General features: G+C 51.0%; 1 protein-coding gene across 1 annotated transcript; it reads left to right on the forward strand.

The window, feature by feature from the left end:
• Positions 1–864: 864 nt before the first annotated feature.
• Positions 865–10,891, forward strand: LOC128846574 (uncharacterized). The gene is made up of 2 exons (XM_054045766.1): positions 865–1,186; positions 8,216–10,891. Exon 2 carries the CDS (start codon positions 8,227–8,229, stop codon positions 9,256–9,258), a length of 1,032 nt encoding a protein of 343 aa, XP_053901741.1. The 5' UTR covers positions 865–1,186; positions 8,216–8,226; the 3' UTR covers positions 9,259–10,891.
• The last annotated feature ends 5,970 nt before the right edge of the window (positions 10,892–16,861 follow it).

A 16,861-nucleotide genomic window follows, 5' to 3' on the forward strand; every position in this document is an offset into this window, starting at 1 on the left:
CAGCCTCAGCTTCACCACTCTGCCTCAGCTCCAGCTCCACTGTGCCTTAGGATGACTGCTGCTGCTGCTCTGCCTCCAGCTCCCTGGGCTGCTTCTCTGGCCCCCCTGGCTCTGGTTGCTGCAGCTCTGCTCCTAGCACAGATCTGCTCTTTGGGCTGCTTCTGTGACTCTGCTCCCAGCACTGACCTGCTTCCTGGGCTGCTTTTCTGGCCCCTCTGGCTGTCCCACCTCTGCTACCCAGCACAGCTCGGGCCCCTGCTCTCTCCTTAGCTCAGCCCCACTCTGTTCCAGGCAAGTCCAACTCACTTGCAGGATGGGAACCTCCGGGGCTCCTGACTCCCTCATTAGCCTGCCCACCCTGTCAATCAGGCTGACCTGGAGCATTGGCCTCTCCCCATTGTTCCTGGGGACTGTCAGTCTCAGGCTCCTGATTTCCCATTGACTCTTCCCCTTCCTTTTAGTCCTGGGAGCTAGCCAGCCAAAATACCCCGGCTGAGTTTTGGTAAAGGGACCCCTTACACTAACATAAAGCAAAGTTAAGCTGTGAGCCTGAAGCTGGCAAGGAAAGGGCTGATGTTGCAAAAATACACATACCTAAAAGGTACTGAACACTAGAGATATAAACATATGCTAGGATGGTACCAGAACACTCCAATACTTGCACATTCAACATAGATAACAAGGAACAGGCTGACCCATCCTAAAGTCAGAGGCAAAAGGGTAATATGATGGATAGAGTTGTTATGTTCAAACCAACATGTACAAGGTGAGAGGCGGCACCTTACTGCATAGAGGGGTTGCACCTTAATACGTCAGGAGTGATGTGTAACTTTTTTGCACCTATGTATAAGAATTACCCTGAGACGTTGTCTCTGTCTGGTTTAGGGGGCAGTGGTAAATCCTGCCACTGACTGAGCCGGTCCATTGTCAAGGAACACACATGTACTAGCAAAACTGTAGACATCTGATCCGGGGAGCTAGAGACTGTGTTTCGTTTGACAGTAAACCTGGCCGGGTGCCTTCGTACCTTATCAGAGTCTGTGGTCATTGGGGGTTCTCTCGGGGTCTGCTGCGCCAGCGATCTGCACAGAGCCGGGGCAGCACACAGAGGGAACACACACGCAGACGACTGTTATCAACATTGAACAGAGCAGAGCACCACATCGGTGACATTTGACAACAAGGGGTATGTATGTTTCCGTCCTTCCCTGTGCTGCTTTGCTTCAATTCATCTGGTTAGCTACGCCTGGCTGTTTGGGCACATGAAACTTTTTAATATTGATCCACAAGAGCAATTGGCTATATTTCTGTCAGTCATCCTGAGGGAACTGGGGGGAGAAGGAGGTCCCAGGGCAGAGGGGATCCTGAGGGGATGAGGGGTCCCTGGGAAGGGGGATCCTGAGGGGATTGAGGGAAGGGGGGCCCCTGGAAAGGGGGAATTCTGAGGGGAAGGATGGTTCCTTGGAAGGGGGGACCCTGAGGGGATTAGGGGAAGGGCAGTCCCCTGGAAGGGGGATCCTGAAGGGATGAGGGGAAGGGGAGTCCCCGGGAAGGGAGATCCTGAGGGGATTGGGGCAGTGATGAGCTGCCAAGATCTTAACAACCGGTTCCCTATAAAAAGTTCAGATTTAAGGGATGTGCCACAGTATGTATTTTTTGTACCAATGGGGTTACCATACGTCCGTATTTCCCGGATGGCGATTTAAGAACCAAAAAGCCTGACATGTCCAGGAAAATATGGATGTATGCTAACCCTACCTAAAGTTCTTTTTAAAAAGATGGGCCTGAACTAGAAATGAGCTCCATTTCACATGTGTGGGTCCCTGCCACTCCCTGGGGGTGGGCTAGGGTGACTAGATGTCCCAATTTTATAGGGACAGTCCTGATTTTTGGGTCTTTTTCTTATATAGGCTCCTATTACCCCCCACCCTCTGTCCCGATTTTTCACACTTGCTGTCTGGTCACCCTAGGGTGTGCACATGTGTGGGTCCCAGCTGCTCCCCCCTCATTGAAGCAGGTGTGCAGAGTTACTGCCCTGGGAATTGCAGGGCACCAGTGGACATGGGGCCAGCTGCAGACAGGGGCGTGGGGCAGGGCTAGCTGGAGGCAGGGGGCTGGCTGCAGGCAGGGCAGGGGGTGCGGAGCTGGCTGGAGACAGGAGGGTGCGGGGTTGGCTGGAGGCAAGGGGATGCGGGGTTAGCTGGAGATGGGGGGGGTGGGGCTGACTGGAGGTAGGGGCTGGCTGCAGGCAGGGCAGGGGGGTGCGGGGCTGGCTGGAGACAGGGGGGTGTGGGACTTGCTGGCTTCGGGCAGGGCCGCAGGGGGGTGCGGCAGGGGTTGGCTGGAGACAGGGCAGGGGGTGCAGGGCTGGTGCGGGCAGGGCAGGGGGTACAGCAGAGGCTGGCTGCAGGCAGGGGATGCGGGGCTGGCTGGAGACAGGGGCTGGCTGCGGGCAGGGTGGCGGGTACTCACGGGGAGAGCGGCTCGGAACAGCCCGAGCAGCAGGATGCAGCCGAGGCCCAGCAGAGCAGCCGGGGACGGACCAGGCAGCAGCGGGAGCCTCAGAGCCAGGGGTCGGGGGAGCAGCAGCAGAAAACAGGGTCCGTGCCCAGGGCCAGGCGGTGGCCCACATAGCTCCCGCAGTGCAGCGCCCCCGGCGGCCAGAGGAGGAATTACATCACATCCCGTCCGGAGCCCATCAAAGCCACAGCGCTCCCTCGCAGGGAAGCAGGTTAACAACCGTTCTAAAACTGCTTCGAAATTTAACAACCGGTTCACGCGAACCAGTGCAAACCAGCTCCAGCTCACCACTGGACTGTGGAACGGGGGGCCTTTCAAGGTCCCTTCCAGTTCTATGAGATAGGATAGGGAGTCCTTGGGAAGGGGGATCCTGAGGGGATTGGGGAAGGGTGGTCCCCTGGAAGGGGGGGTCCTGAAGGGATGGGAAAGAGGAGTCCCAAGCAATGGGGGAACGAAGGTTAAGCCATAGCCCATGCTGCCAATATCCCCCCGGTACCATAGGAACAATGCTCCTTTATCTTGTTGGGAACATTTGCCAGCATGACCCCTGATTAAGTAACCTCGGCTTGCTTTCCAGGAGCGCCGATCCCCCCATTCTCCAGCTAGTGTCGGGGAGTCGTCAGTGCAAATATCCCCCAAAAATCAAGCTCTGAGCTGGGCCCCCAAGCCCAGACAAACCACTACCAAGGCCTATGTCAGGTGTAAAGAAACCAAAGGGGTTTTATTAAGCTGTCATCCACTTTGGGCAGGGCACCACAACCTCAGACAAGTCACCAGCACCCAATCAAAAGAACGACAGCACCGCATGGGGCATACCTTCCCTCAGAGAGGGCCTGGCCTGTGGCAGCTGCTCAAGCGGTCCCTGGCCCCAGGAAGAACTGGAAATCTGCTCTCCTTCCCAGTCAGCCCCTACTGAGCCGGGCTCTGCCCTTGTAACCCCTCGTGCCAAGCCTGACACCTGTTTGTTTGGTTGTTTGTTTGAAGGACCGTGTGCTGTGGCTGGCAGTTGGAAGCTGTGAGCTTCAAAGGAAGGTCTGAAGGCTAGAAGCCTCTGGTAATTGGCTGAGCCTTAATCAGTGGGCAGGGCATTCACCCAGGCTAGGGCTTTATAAAGCAGCACACAAGTGACCAGGGAGCTTTTGCGACCAGGGGCTGCTAACAGGGAGTTTCGCAAGAGAGTTTAGAAGGGGAGCGGGAAGGGAGCACGGGTCCCTTGCCAGTTCTATCTTATACCCTTTATTCCCCTTAAAATCTATAAACCAAACTACATTCAAAACTTCTTGCTTTAAACAACCTCTTCATTAACTAGGAGACAATGCAGGCAGAAGCCCAGCTGCAGAGTGGGGGCTATCCAGTTTATTGCACTGAGTGTAGCATGTATGATTACCTTCCCTGTGGGCGGGTGGCGTATGTGTGCATTCGGTGCAAGGAGCTCCTGGCCCTCAGAGACCATGTACGGACTTTGGAGGCCAGGGTGGCGGAACTGGAGGAGCTAAGGGAGGCAGAGAGGTATGTCGATGAGGCTTTCCGGTACACTGTAGAATTGTCCCACCTCCGGTCAGACAGCCCCATCCCTGTTGAGGAGGATGAAAGGCCCAGGGAAGCAGAGCAGTCAACGGGAGCAGAGGGAAACCTTCCCATAGTTGGGACCCTCCTTCCAGACAATGCTGGGGTTGCCTCTCGTACTGAGGTTACCTCTCCGGGGGAGGGAATTCCAGTTGCTAGGAAAAAGCAGGTATTGGGAGATTCGATCATTAGAAACGTAGATAGCTGGGTTTGTGATGACTGGGAGAACCGTATGGTGACTTGCCTGCCTGGTGCGAAGGTTGCGGATCTCTCGAGGCATCTAGACAGACTTATGTGTAGTGCTGGGGAGGAGCTGGTGGTCGTGGTACATGTAGGTACCAATGACATAGGGAAGGGTAGGAGAGATGTCCTGGAGGCCAAATTTAGGCTGCTAGGGAAGAGACTGAAATCCAGGACCTCTATGGTGGCATTCTCAGAAATGCTCCCAGTTCCACGCGCAGGGCCAGGTAGGCAGGCAGAGCTTCAGAGTCTCAATGTGTGGATGAGACGATGGTGTAGAAAGGAGGGGTTTACATTTATTAGGAACTGGGGAAACTTCTGGAATGGGGAGAGCCTATACAGGAAGGATGGGCTCCACCTAAACCAAAGTGGAACCAGACTGCTGGCACTAAACATTAAAAAGGTTGTAGAACAGTTTTTAAACTAGGAGATGGGGGAAAGCCGACTGCTGCAGAGGAGCATGTGGCTCGGACAGAGACTTCTCTTAGGGGAGAGTCTAATGATAGAGAATCTCCAGGTTATAGTCAGGAGCAGAGGATGGAAAAGGATAAAGTAGGGGCCAGATCAGATGATAAACATTCACATAAAAAAGAATCTGACACATCAGAAAAGGGCAGACAAATAAACAGTGACAAGTTTTTAAAGTGCTTGTACACAAATGCTAGAAGTCTAAATAATAAGATGGGTGAACTAGAGTGCCTTGTGATAAAGGAGGATATTGATATAATAGGCATCACAGAAACCTGGTGGACTGAAAGCAATCAATGGGACACAATCATTCCGGGTACAAAATATATCGGAAGGACAGAACAGGTCATGGGGGGTGGGGAGGAGTGGCACTATATGTGAAAGAAAATGTACAATCAAATGAAGTAAAATTCTTAAGCAAATCCGCATGTTCCATAGAATCTCTATGGATAGAAATCTCATGCTCTAATAAGAATATAACATTAGGTATCTATTATCAACCACCTGACCAGGACGGTGATAGCGAGGATGAAATGCTAAGGGAAATTAGAGAGGCTATCAAAATTAAGAACTCAATAATAGTGGGAGATTTCAATTATCCCCATATTGACTGGGAACATTTCACTTCAGGACGAAATGCAGAGATAAAATTTCTCGATACTTTAAATGACTGCTTCATGGGGCAGCTGGTACGGGAACCCACAAGGGGAGAGTCAACTCTAGATTTAGTCCTGAGTGGAGCGCAGGAGCTGGTCCAAGAGGTAACTATAACAGGACCGCTTGGAAATAGTGACCATAATACAATAGCATTCAACCCTGTGGTGGGAAGAACATCTCAACAGCCCAACACTGTGGCATTTAATTTCAAAAGGGGGAACTATGCAAAAATGAGGGAGTTAGTTAAACAGAAGTTAAAAGGTACAGTGACTAAAGTGAAATCCCTGCAAGTTGCATGGGCGCTTTTTAAAGACACCATAATAGAGGCCCAACTTCAATGTATACCCCAAATTAAGAAACACTGTAAAAGAACTAAAAAAGAGTCGCCGTGGCTTAACAACCATGTAAAAGAAGCAGTGAGAGATAAAAAGACTTCCTTTAAAAAGTGGAAGTCAAATCCTAGTGAGGCAAATAGAAAGGAGCATAAACACTGCCAAATTAAGTGCAAGAATGTAATAAGAAAAGCCAAAGAGGAGTTTGAAGAACGGCTAGCCAAAAACTCCAAAGGTAATAACAAAATGTTTTTTAAGTACATCAGAAGCAGGAAGCCTGCTAAACAACCAGTGGGGCCCCTTGATGATCAAGATACAAAAGGAGCGCTTAAAGATGATAAAGTCATTGCGAAGAAACTAAATGGATTCTTTGCTTCAGTCTTCATGGCTGAGGATGTTAGGGAGATTCCCAAACCTGAGCCGGCTTTTGTAGGTGACAAATCTGAGGAACTGTCACAGATTGAAGTGTCACGAGAGGAGGTTTTGGAATTAATTGATAAACTTAACATTAACAAGTCACCGGGACCAGATGGCATTCACCCAAGAGTTCTGAAAGAACTCAAATGTGAAGTTGTGGAACTGTTAACTAAGGTTTGTAACCTGTCCTTTAAATCAGCTTCTGTACCCAATGACTGGAAGTTAGCTAATGTAATGCCAATATTTAAAAAGGGCTCTAGAGTTGATACCGGCAATTACAGACCGGTAAGTCTAACGTCTGTACCGGGCAAATTAGTCAAAACAATAATTAAGAATAAAATTGTCCGACATATAGAAAAACATAAACTGTTAAGCAATAGTCAACATGGTTTCTGTAAAGGAAAATCGTGTCTTACTAATCTATTAAAATTCTTTGAAGGGGTCAACAAACATGTGGACAAGGGGGATCCAGTGGACATAGTGTATTTAGATTTCCAGAAAGCCTTTGACAATGTCCCTCACCAAAGGCTCTTATGTAAATTAAGCTGCCATGGGATAAAAGGGAAGGTCCTTTCATGGATTGAGAACTGGTTAAAAGACAGGGAAAAAGGGTAGGAATTAATGGTAAATTCTCAGAATGGAGAGGGGTAACTAGTGGTGTTCCCCAAGGGTCAGTCCTCGGACCGATCCTATTCAACTTATTCATAAATGATCTGGAGAAAGGGGTAAACAGTGAGGTGGCAAAGTTTGCAGATGATACTAAACTGCTAAAGATAGTTAAGACCAAAGCAGACTGTGAAGAACTTCAAAAAGATCTCACAAAACTAAGTGACTGGGCAACAAAATGGCAAATGAAATTTAATGTGGATAAATGTAAAGTAATGCACATTGGAAAAAATAACTCCAACTATACATACAATATGATGGGGGCTAATTTAGCTACAACAAGTCAGGAAAAAGATCTTGGAGTCATTGTGGATAGTTCTCTGAAAATGTCCACGCAGTGTGCAGAGGCAGTCAAAAAAGCAAACAGGATGTTAGGAATCATTAAAAAGGGGATAAAGAATAGGACTGAGAATATATTATTGCCCTTATATAAATCGATGGTACGCCTCATCTTGAATACTGCGTACAGATGTGGTCTCCTCATCTCAAAAAAGATATACTGGCACTAGAAAAGGTTCAGAAAAGGGCAACTAAAATGATTAAGGGTTTGGAACGGGTCCCATATGAGGAGAGATCATAGAGGCTAGGACTCTTCAGCTTGGAAAAGAGGAGACTAAGGGGGGATATGATAGAGGTATATAAAATCATGAGTGATGTGGAGAAAGTGGATAAGGAAAAGTTATTTACTTATTCCCATAATACAAGAACTAGGGGTCATCAAATGAAATTAATAGGCAGCAGGTTTAAAACAAATAAAAGGAAGTTCTTCTTCACGCAGCGCACAGTCAACAGGTAAGGAGTTCCACCGTTGTGGAACTCCTTACCTGTCCTTCCTTGTGGAAGGTTGTGAAGGCTAGGACTATAACAGAGTTTAAAAGAGAACTGGATAAATTCATGGTGGTTAAGTCCATTAATGGCTGTTAGCCAGGACGGGTAAGGAATGGTGTCCCTAGCCTCTGTCTGTCAGAGGGTGGAGATGGATGGCAGGAGAGAGATCACTTGATCATTGCCTGTTAGGTTCACTCCCTCTGGGGCACCTGTCATTGGCCACTGTCGGTAGACAGGATACTGGGCTAGATGGACCTTTGGTCTGACCCAGTACGGCCTTTCTTATGTTCTTATGTTGCAGATGTAGATGAAGCCCACAGCAGTTCATTTACCCTTTACTGCCCACTGTGGGTTTGTAGGCCCCACCATGTTGGTTTATGGAGCTCGTAATCTCTTCTGGCTGGGACCCTCACTTACTATGTGTATGGAAAATGCCTAGCAGAATAGGGATCTCAGCTAGCGGCTCCAGGTGCTACTGCATTGCAAAATAATTAATGGGAAGAAACTATTTTATCTTCTAGTGCCGAACACCATGCCTGCAATAGTCCCCAAGAGCAAAGCCCCGGGGGTCGATTTCTGTGGGGTGAACGAATATTACTACATAGTTCGCTCAGACTTGGGCTGCTACATGAGGTCGACCAATTTCAACGAAGGAAAAGATCTGAACGTGTATAGTCTGCACCCCTCCTGCCAGGGCGGGGAGCACTATCTCGCCCACCAGGATGACCTCTTCTACATCATCAAAGGAGGGGCTTATCGCCGTGTGTTCAACATGAACATGGACACGGAAGCCGTAGTCTACAATCTCCACCCCAATTGCCAGGGAGGAGACCATTATCTCTCAGCCTTTGGGTACTTCTACATCATCTTCCAGAGCAAGGGTGTCTACCGCAGGGTCACCAACATGAACACCAATTCTGATGCTGTTGAATACAGCCTCCACCCATCCTGCAGAGATGGCCTCTATTACTGGGGTATCAAGGACTATTATTATTTCGTCAAGCCCCATGACAAATGGGGGACCCAGTATTACCGAACCACCAATTTCCACGAGAACATGGATGATGTAACCTATTCCTTCCACCCTGACGTGGTCAACTTCCTCCCTGGTGGGTTGGCTATCACCCAGGGTTCAGCTTTTGGCACCTGGGAAGCCATCAAGACCATCGCCAATGATTCCAACACGCCCATCACCTGGAACAAGAAGATCACCAGGAAGGTGGGCTATGACAAGGAGAAGATGAGCAGCATAGAGCACAACTGGAGCGTGAGCATCTCGGCGTCATACCAGTCAGGAGCCCTCACCGAAGCCATTGCCAAGTACCAGTTCTCCCTCACCACTCAATACGGCGGGAAAAGCATCAACACGGAGCAGGAAAACTGGAGCGATGCCACCGACGTGGAAGAGTCTGTCAGCCTGACCCTGCAGCCAAAGGAGAAGATCTACATATGGCAGTACCAGCTGGGCCTGGGCAAGAAAAGCATTTTGTTCTGCCGAGACATGAAATTCAACAACAATCCAAACCCACCTACTGAAGTCCCCCTGCCGCCTTCTAACCAGTGATCTGAAATGGGGAGCCCCCAGGAATACCTAAGAGCCCGCTCGCTGCCTTGTGGTATTGCTAAGAATTGGGGTTGTTGGGGGTATATTTAGGGTTAGTATTTCACAGTAGTCATCCTGGCTTTGCAGTGCAGGGCGTATAGTGAGGCCAGTCTGTCCTTCGGAATAGCAGCTAGGAATACAGAGACACAACTCTGCGATCTACCATAATGATCGTACTGTGGGCTTCCAGAAAACCTGTTGCCAATGGGTTTGCAGCTAATATGGCTGGAAACGCATTTCCTGAGCCAGCATAGACAGAGCATTTTTTCACTCTGACTGGCAGGATCAATGCTGCAGCTTCCCCACCCAGCCAAGCCACGCCGAGCCCATACAATTACTCCTGGGGGGATTCTGCACCAAAAAGTTAAAAATTCTGCACCAAAAAGTTAAAAATGCTGGGCACGATATTTTAAAATTCTGCAAAATAGCTCATATTTTATTTATCAAAATAACACTATATAATCACACCAGTTTCAATTATTTTCATAATTTATTTCAAAATACCGTAACAATACGGACACAAAAAAATTCTCCCTGTTTCTCTGCCCCGTCCCCGGCAGAGCCCAGCAGAGGGGCCAGACACCCGCACACCTGATGCCCCAGAGCCCAGCTGCAGAGACTCCCCACCCAGACACTTGCATCCCCTCCCCCCACAGCCCAAGAATCCAGAGGGAGAAACAGCCTGATGCTGGGTCCCGAGCTTGTGTGGAGCTTCCTCAGGAGTCACCTAATGGGTTGCGCTGGCCCTGAGTTTGCTGCACGCTCCCTCCTTCTTACATGGGGTGTGGGGAACTGCAGTTGTTGGGAACCCTCCAGTTCCTCCCCCGCCTCTTACCGGCAATGTCCTCTATGTGCGAGCTGGGCTCTGCCGGGTCCAGTGACCCCTAGTGGTGGCCAGCAGCTCTGCAGCCCATTTCTGGTGGGGGGAGGAAAGGAAATTCTGTGCGCACAACACTAATTTTTGTGCAAATTCTGCATTGTGCAGTGGTGCAGAATTCCCCCAGGAGTAACATACACACCAGTTTCAGGCAGGTTTGTACTTAACGTAGCTCCACTGTGCCTCCATTGCTACTCCCCGTGCTAACACAGATGCATTGCTATTTGCACTCACACGAGTATGTGTGCATGAGCAAATCACACCCCTACTTCATAGTGCAGACGTCACTCTGGTTCCACTCTCCTGTCACACGGGAACAAGGGGTTTGCTCAGGGAGGGCTGCGATTATTCCTCTGCACGCTGGGATTTTAGACAGGAGTTCGGTGTCTCACTCCCAGACATAAAATACAGCTCTGGGATTGGGAAGTAACCCTTACACAGCAGGCAGAGACCACCACTCCTCAGTGATCCGCACAAATCACAGAGTGAAAAGGGAAAAGGGTGGGGAAAGGCCTCAGTGTGTTTTCTCAGTCACATAGGATTGTGTGTAGTTTTATTTTGTGCCTGTTGTTACTTCCGGCTACGAATTAGTTTTCTCGAGGGCTTGTCTTTACTAGAAGCTGTGACCAAAGACTCCAACTTCATATAAGTAACTTCGTATCAATGAAATTATCCGAGGCTTAAAAATAAAGTGGCTTCTGCCGTGTTTCTTCCTTTTGTTCATGTGAATGTTACTTAACGGGAGGTGTGCTGGAGGGAAGGGAATTGGGACTCATTGCCCAGCCAGCTTCATAAATTCCCTTCCTAAAAACTGGACAATGTGTGCAACATGTGGGGCAAAGCTGTCAACTAGCCAAGAGAAGTGAGGTCAGGATGAAAGACAAGCTTTGGGTTCTTTCCAATGCGCTTCAGAGCTCAGGGCATCTGAGAAATGGAATATGGAGCCTTTCACCTCTAGGATACCAAGTGAAATCCAGCCCAGCTGAGGATGTGCTGGCTGATTCAGGGGTGCGTATGTGTCAAGGAATGGGATACAGAGCCTTCCCTCTTACAGGCACCACTTCCAATCTGGCCCTGTGTTAGTGGCATTGGCTAGCTCAGAGGAGACTGAGGAACAGTATGTGCAGCTGTTGCTCCTTTTGCCCTGAGCCACTTAGCTAATATTGCAGCTGTAGCCTATTAAAATAAACGGGGGAATTCCCACGTAAAGCTATCATTTCAGGCTCTCTGCAAACTCAAGCAGACTTGGCTGCCTCAGTTGCTCTCAGGGCCGCCTCTAGGCACCAGCAAACCAAGCACGTGCTTGGGGCAGTACATTTTCAAGGGCAGCATTCTGGCCATTTTTTTTTGTGTGTGCTTCCAGCAGCAAACGCCTAGAGCTGGCCCTGGCAGCAGCAGCACATCGTGCGCGGGGGGGGGGGTGCCCTGTAGCCGCTGCGGTTCGTGCTGCGGGGGAGCAGCACCCACACCTTGTGGCTGGGCCGGGCAGGCTTCGAGCGGGGGACACCCCACGGGGCACACGGAGCCGCCTGCAGGTGCCGCAGGGCGGCCGCCCCCCAGCGCTGCAGTCGGGACTGGGTGAAGCGGCGCAAGCCGCCCAGGGACTGTGGCAGGGTGGCCAGAAGCAGCAGCAGCGGGGCCATAGAGGGCGGGGCGCTGTCGTGCGCGGCCTGAGTCCCGCTCTCTGGGGCTCCACTGTCTCTGGGGCTACCCTGTCCCAGCTCCTCAGCCTTCTGTGCGGGCGGTCCCCTGGCTCTGCCCTCCCAGGTCCCGGCCGGTACTGGAGGCGGGAGCCCTGGATGGAGGGACCCTGGGCTGAGACGCGGCCCGGGAGCCCCGCTGCTTACCCCGACCCTGCCAGCGCCGAACCGGCTGGAGGTGAGGCAGGAGCGGGCAGAGTCATCACTGGTGGGGGGAGCCCAGGGCTGGGATGGCAGCGGGTGCGGGGGGGGGGAGAGCCCAGGGCTGGGGCAGCAGGGAGTGTGGGGGGGGAGGGGGGAAGAGAGAGCCCAGGGCTGGGGTGGCAGGGGGTGCGGGTGGGAGGGGGGAATAGAGAATCCAGGGCTGGGGTGGGGGGGCAGCCAAAAAATCTTTTGCTTGGGGCAGCCAAAAACCTAGAGCCAGCCCTGGTTGCTCTCAGGTCACATTTGGAAGGTTTCCTTCTGAATAATGGCTACAGACATAATTACACAAATACAGCCCTACCACATAATTAACAAACAAACAGAGGAACGCTAGCTCCAGCCCCATTGCCTTTCTATACACACATAAAAATGCAGCATACATCACAAAGCATTAGCAAATCATATTGTACTCATTTTTAAAAGCAACAGTACCCAAAATATTTCATAACGCTCTTCTTCCCCCTTATTCCATAGATCATAGAATCATAGAAGTTTAGGGTTGGAAGAGACCTCAGGAGGTTATCTAAATCAACCTCCTGCTCAAGGCAGGACCAACCCCAACTAAATCATCCCAGACAGGGCTTTGTCAAGCCCAGGGCCGGCAGAACAGAGCGGGTTGGGGTTGGGTTGCTCCACTTCCTGCTGCCTGGTGAGTGCAGGGTGGGCCTGACCCAACACTCATGGGGCGTCGGGAAGTGGAGTGACAGCCACTCCGCTCTGCTCCCCTGGTTCCCAGCCTTGGAGCTTAGGGGGCAGGGGGAACCGTCCCCCAGCACTCACCAGCGGTGCGCTGGGGAGCAGGCGGCACAGAGTGGGCTGGGGCTGGGGCTGGGTCGCTCCACTTACTGCAGCCCAGTGAATGCAGGGCAGGCACGACCCCTGCTGCAGTCCTCAGGGCAAGGGGTGGAGTGGGGGCGGGGCTGGGGTGGGAAGAGGTGGGGCTGAGGCGGAGCAGGGGCGAGGACCATGGGGAAGAGGCGGAGCAGGGGCTGCAGCAGCACGCAGCTGCGTAGGGCATGAGGAAATTTGGTGCCCCAAATTTCCTGGTGCCCTACGCAGCTGCATACTTTCTGTATGGGTAAGGACGGCCCTGGTCAAGCCGGGCCTCAAAAACCTCCAAGGAAGGAGATTCCACCATTTCCCTAGGTAACGCATTCCAGTGTTTCACCACCCTCCTAGTGAAATAGTTTTTCCTGATATCCAACCTAGACCTCCCCCACTGCAACTTGAGACCATTGCTCCTTGTTCTGTCATCTGCCACCACTGAGAACAGCCTAACTTCATCTTCTTTGAAACCCCCCTTCAGGCAGTTGAAGGCTGCTATCAAATCACCCCTCACTCTTCTCTTCTGCAGACTAAATAAGCCCAGTCCTTTCAGCCACTCCTCATAAGTCATATGCCCCAGTCTCCTAATCATTTTCATTGCCTTCCGCAGGACTCTCTCCAATTTGGCCACATCCTTTCTGTAGTGGGGGGCCCAAAACTGGACGCAATACTCCAGGTGTGTCCTCATCAGTGCCAAATAGAGGGGAATAATCACTTCCCTCGATCTGCTGGCAACGCTACTTCTAATGCGATCCTGACCCACAAGCACCTGCAAACAGACTCCTTTTTTCTCCGCACTGCACCCCACTGTACTCAGCCACTCATTCCCTCCCCCCTCTAATTCCCCACCCCTCCCCTGGCTCCCCAACAACAACCTTTTCATGGTGTGACCAGCGGCCCGTCTCCTGCGCCCTGGTGCCTGAAGCATCCATCTTCCCTACTTACCTGGAAACATCAGCTCACCAGCACTTTTCTTCCTCCTCCCATTTACAGGCTGTGATTTTCAAAGGGATTTGAAAATCTCACTTCTCATTGGGCCTTCGAATTCCCTCAGCAACTTTGCAAGTGGCAGTGTTGCCGGGCCAGAGGGCCTAAGGGGGCAACAGGGTTCGTTGCCCGGTGTGCATCGCACCAATAGACACACCCGGGTGGAGAAGCAAACCAAATTTATTCGAGATCTCAAAAAGGCACTCAGGAGACCAGCATGTCTCAAATCAGAAGCGCAGCAAATACAAGCAAGTTTCCCATTTTATATTCCAAGCTGTTTGTGTGCAAGCCTTTGTTCTGTTTCCCCCTCTACCCCTCCCTTCCCGACAGCAGTTACTACATTGTGGCGTGTTAGAAAAATTCTCGTCTGCATATTTATCTTTCGCTTTGCAAGCTCTATGTAGTAGACTTCCCCCCTTCCCGCCCCCTTCTTCCTTATCACTACTGCTTCTGCTAGTGTGAGCGAAACTGCAGCTGTCTGCTAAAAAAGCTGACCATTACATATTCTGCTTTTAGGCTGGTTAGCATTGAGGCTGGTTAAAGTTCACAAGATGGAGTTACTGTGGCTCACTTAGACCCAGAGCAGGGGGGTTTCATCGGCACTTATGACCTTCCACACCCCCCCCCGAGTTACCTGGTAGCTATGCCTAGTGACGCCAACGGCAGGATTCATCATGGAGGACAAGGAATAAATAAACTTAGAAAACAAAGGAAATTAAAGGCAAAAAACTTTATGAGAGTGAAAATGTTATTCTTTTAATTCACAACTTCCTCACGTTTCTCTGGGTCTTTTGACATCAAATGATCCCAAAGCACGATTCATGCCCTGGGCAATACTAATCGACGGGAACATTTAATGGGACAACGTAAGTCACCATGAAAGCCTGTGACGGCACTAGAAGCAATGGGGCTCTGTCAAGGTGTGAGCCATCTCTGTGCACCCCCTTGTGGCCGGGCATGGTGCTTCAAGTATGACATGTTTTAATCTCCTCTGATTGGGGCAGTAATAGGGTCACTTTCACAGCCCAGGGCAAGGAGGGACCAACATGTACCAACAAACCAACATGTCTCCCTGTAATTCAGCTTCAGGAGTAGAGTAATGATGAACAGGTCATAAGGTCCTCACCTCGGTTCATATCCAAAACTTAAAGTCCCCAGAACAAAGCCTCTGGTTAGGCTGGTCTCCTGGGGCTAGAGTCACAAAGGGACTTAGGTACATCAGAGGTAGTCAGGTGCCTAAATCCCAAAATCAGGCCCCAAAATTAGGCACAAAACCCCCTCTCAGCTGCCTCCAAACCCTATAGGCAGGTAAACTCACTCAGCACCTAGGGTCCCAGATATTATTGGGACCGTCCCACTATTCAGGGCTTTGACTTATATAGGTGCTTAGTACCCCTCCACACACATACTGATTTTCCACACTTGCCATCTGGTCACCATAGCAACACCCAGCACAAGGGGGGCCCTCTCCCGGTCAGGGTCTGTGCAGCGCCTCACTCTGGGGTGAGTTTGTAAACCATGAGAAGCACTAGGGGTGGCAAAGGGCTCCCACCAATGGGCTAAGGTAAGAGCGATAAGTGAAGCAGGTTTTCCTGGTAGTGCAGACGTTGCTCTCGTTCCAGGCGATGGAAGCAAATGCACCTGCTCCGGCTACGCAAGATCTGGCTGATCACCGCCTCACGGACGCTTCCAAGACCCACCCTGGACAAAGGAGGGACTCTCAGCAGCACGAGTGTGCTGGTTCTCAGCAAAAGCAGTTAGCATAGAACCTCCCCGGGAGGGATCCAAAGATTGTTCCCCGGCCCACATCGTGGTCGGAGTGAGCAGTGAACTGGTGCATGTCATACCTTCCTCTTCCCATTTCTTGGCTGATTCCTGCTCCCTGAACTCAGGGTTGCGGTTCCTATTTTTCAGCAGGGGAAAAGGGTTTGTATGTAATGTTTAGGATGCTCAGATAGCAAGTGTGCAAAATTGGGACACTTTTTTTTCCTGGCGGGGGTCTTTCTTTTTTTCTTTAATGGAGATATCCTATCTCCTAGAACTGGAAGGGACCTTGAAAGGCATTGAGTCCAGCCCCCTACCTTCACTAGCAGACCAAGTACTCCCCCATATTCCTAAATGGCCTCCTCAAGGATTGAGCTCACATCCCTGGGTTTAGCAAGTCAGTGCTCACACCACGGAGCTATCTCTCCCCCGCAATGGCCTATATAAGACACAGCCCTTAATAATGGGATGGCACCAATAATATCTGGCCATCCAGTCACCCTAACAGCATTGGGTGTGTGCAGCTACTCAGGACCGGCTGGTGGGACTGGTTTTGGGTTTCCAATCTGTTTTCTCTAGAATGCTTTGGACCTTAAGGATAAAGGTGCTTTCTTAGAAAGAAGTGAGCAGTAGTTTGACTGTGGTAATTACACACTTCACCCTCTCTGAGGAGAACAGTAAAACCGGCTGACTTTGCTGGGGATAGAGTTAGCAAAAGAGGGAGAGAGATGAGGGTCTCCGCCCAAGGGAGGCATCAGCTGAGGAGCCAGAAGGCTGAGGGTGGGTGTCCTTGTTGGACCATGGAGAGGGGAACACAAATTGCCCACCTGGAATCGGCAAGCCGCACAGGGAATTAGCCATGTGCATGGCAGCTGCAGTCCCTGGGTTGGGTGTAGCCGAATGGCAGGGAGATAAGATGGAGCGGCTTGGCAGAGCTGTGGTTGTGATATATGGAGATCTGGAGATCAGTTTGACGAGTGGGGCAGAGATCAGTGATGGAGAAAATATGGGGGGGCCCTACCCATCTTGGCTGGCCTGAGGTCCCTCACCATGTGCATGATCAAAGGACAGAGGCGCATGTGCACTGCTAGGGACCCAGAACCCCTTGTTCCAGCACGGTGTTGTGTAGGTGTTGTCAACAGAGGAGTACAGGGGTCTCCCTGCCAGGGGATTCACCAGGAGAAGGCCGGATGGTGCAGAGGGCAGC

This window comes from Malaclemys terrapin, chromosome 12 (assembly GCF_027887155.1).
Source record: "Malaclemys terrapin pileata isolate rMalTer1 chromosome 12, rMalTer1.hap1, whole genome shotgun sequence".
In the NCBI taxonomy this organism is placed as follows: domain Eukaryota; kingdom Metazoa; phylum Chordata; order Testudines; family Emydidae; genus Malaclemys; species Malaclemys terrapin.